The 1,319-nt window shown below is 29.4% G+C and overlaps 1 protein-coding gene across 1 annotated transcript in view; it reads right to left on the reverse strand.

Annotated features, from left to right (window-relative positions):
* The window catches only part of LOC106874092 (aspartate aminotransferase), a 21,345-nt gene that overhangs the window by 16,309 nt on the left and 3,717 nt on the right, over window positions 1-1,319 (reverse strand). The window contains exon 3 of the mRNA XM_052973904.1: window positions 852-915. Coding sequence (XP_052829864.1) covers window positions 852-915 — 64 coding nt within the window. The remainder of the gene's footprint in view (window positions 1-851; window positions 916-1,319) is intronic.

The raw sequence follows: 1,319 nt of genomic DNA on the forward strand, positions 1-1,319 counted from the left end.
AATAATAATAACAATGATAATGATAATAATAATAATAATAATAATAATAATAATAATAATAATAATAATAATAATGATAGTAATAATTACAGTAGTAATAATAAGGATAATAGTAGTAATAATAATAATAATAATAATAATAATAATAATAATAATAATAATAATAATAATAATAATAATAATAATAATTTAAAGCTAGATATTGCTATGAGAAAAGGCAAAAAAATAATAAGCAATAAATTTAATAATTTAAAGCTAGATATTGCTATTAATAATAATAATAATAATAATAATAATAATAATAATAATAAGTAACCATAAGAGCACCACCAGCAAACCACAGCACATACCCAAGGCGCACAGAGCTGCGCTCGGTAGTGAAGTGAAAGCACGTTATAAAAATAAAACTACTGAACAATAATAATAATAATGATAATAGTAATAATATAGGATTGACACCATCCATCACTAAGGTAAACATAGCTGACGTAATCCATCACCAAGGCCAACTTAATGACAAAAAGCGCAACTCGAAAGTAACTTATTTATTTTCGCTTTGAACGATATACTTCGGCATCTCGTGTACCTTCAGCAGGTTCAAAATAAATGTCAGTCTAATTCATTTTTAATTCTTACAAGGCACACCCTTTACACTTTTCATACTCCAAATTCTTGCAATTTCAAATTTTAAAGGATTGTTTTTGTTGTTTTTCATTCTGTTTCTTTGCGATCTTGGTATCAAACGGACATGTTGGATCAATTCGAAAGCAACTTCGCTTTTCCTTATCGATTATTGTTATGTGTTAGGTGTCTACTACGATGAATGTGAACGCTCCAAATATCTTACTTACTTGGGTTGTCTGGATTGCACAGTATCAGCAATTTATATTTGGACAGTGTTTTATCCTCCATCGCCTTTAAGAAAAAAAGTAACATGGTGTAATATTTAATATAATATAATATAATATAATATATAATATAATATAATATAATATAACATAATTACTATAGGCAAAAGACCTGAAATTTCGGGGGAGGGGACTAATCGATTACATCGACCCCAGTGTTCAACTGGTACTTAATTTATCGACCCCGAAAGGATGAAAGGCAAAGTCGACCTCGGCGGAATTTGACATCAGAACGTAGCGGCAGACGAAATACCGCTAAAGAATTTCACCGGTGAGCTAACAGTTCTGCCAACTCTCCGCCTTAACATAATAGTACATAACACCCACCTCCACACACATACACACACATTAATATAGTTACTACTTTCGTCTCATTGATATTTTTCTAACTAGCTACTTTGTTATTTATAT

Source organism: Octopus bimaculoides, chromosome 17, assembly GCF_001194135.2.
Source record: "Octopus bimaculoides isolate UCB-OBI-ISO-001 chromosome 17, ASM119413v2, whole genome shotgun sequence".
Lineage (NCBI taxonomy): Eukaryota > Metazoa > Mollusca > Cephalopoda > Octopoda > Octopodidae > Octopus > Octopus bimaculoides.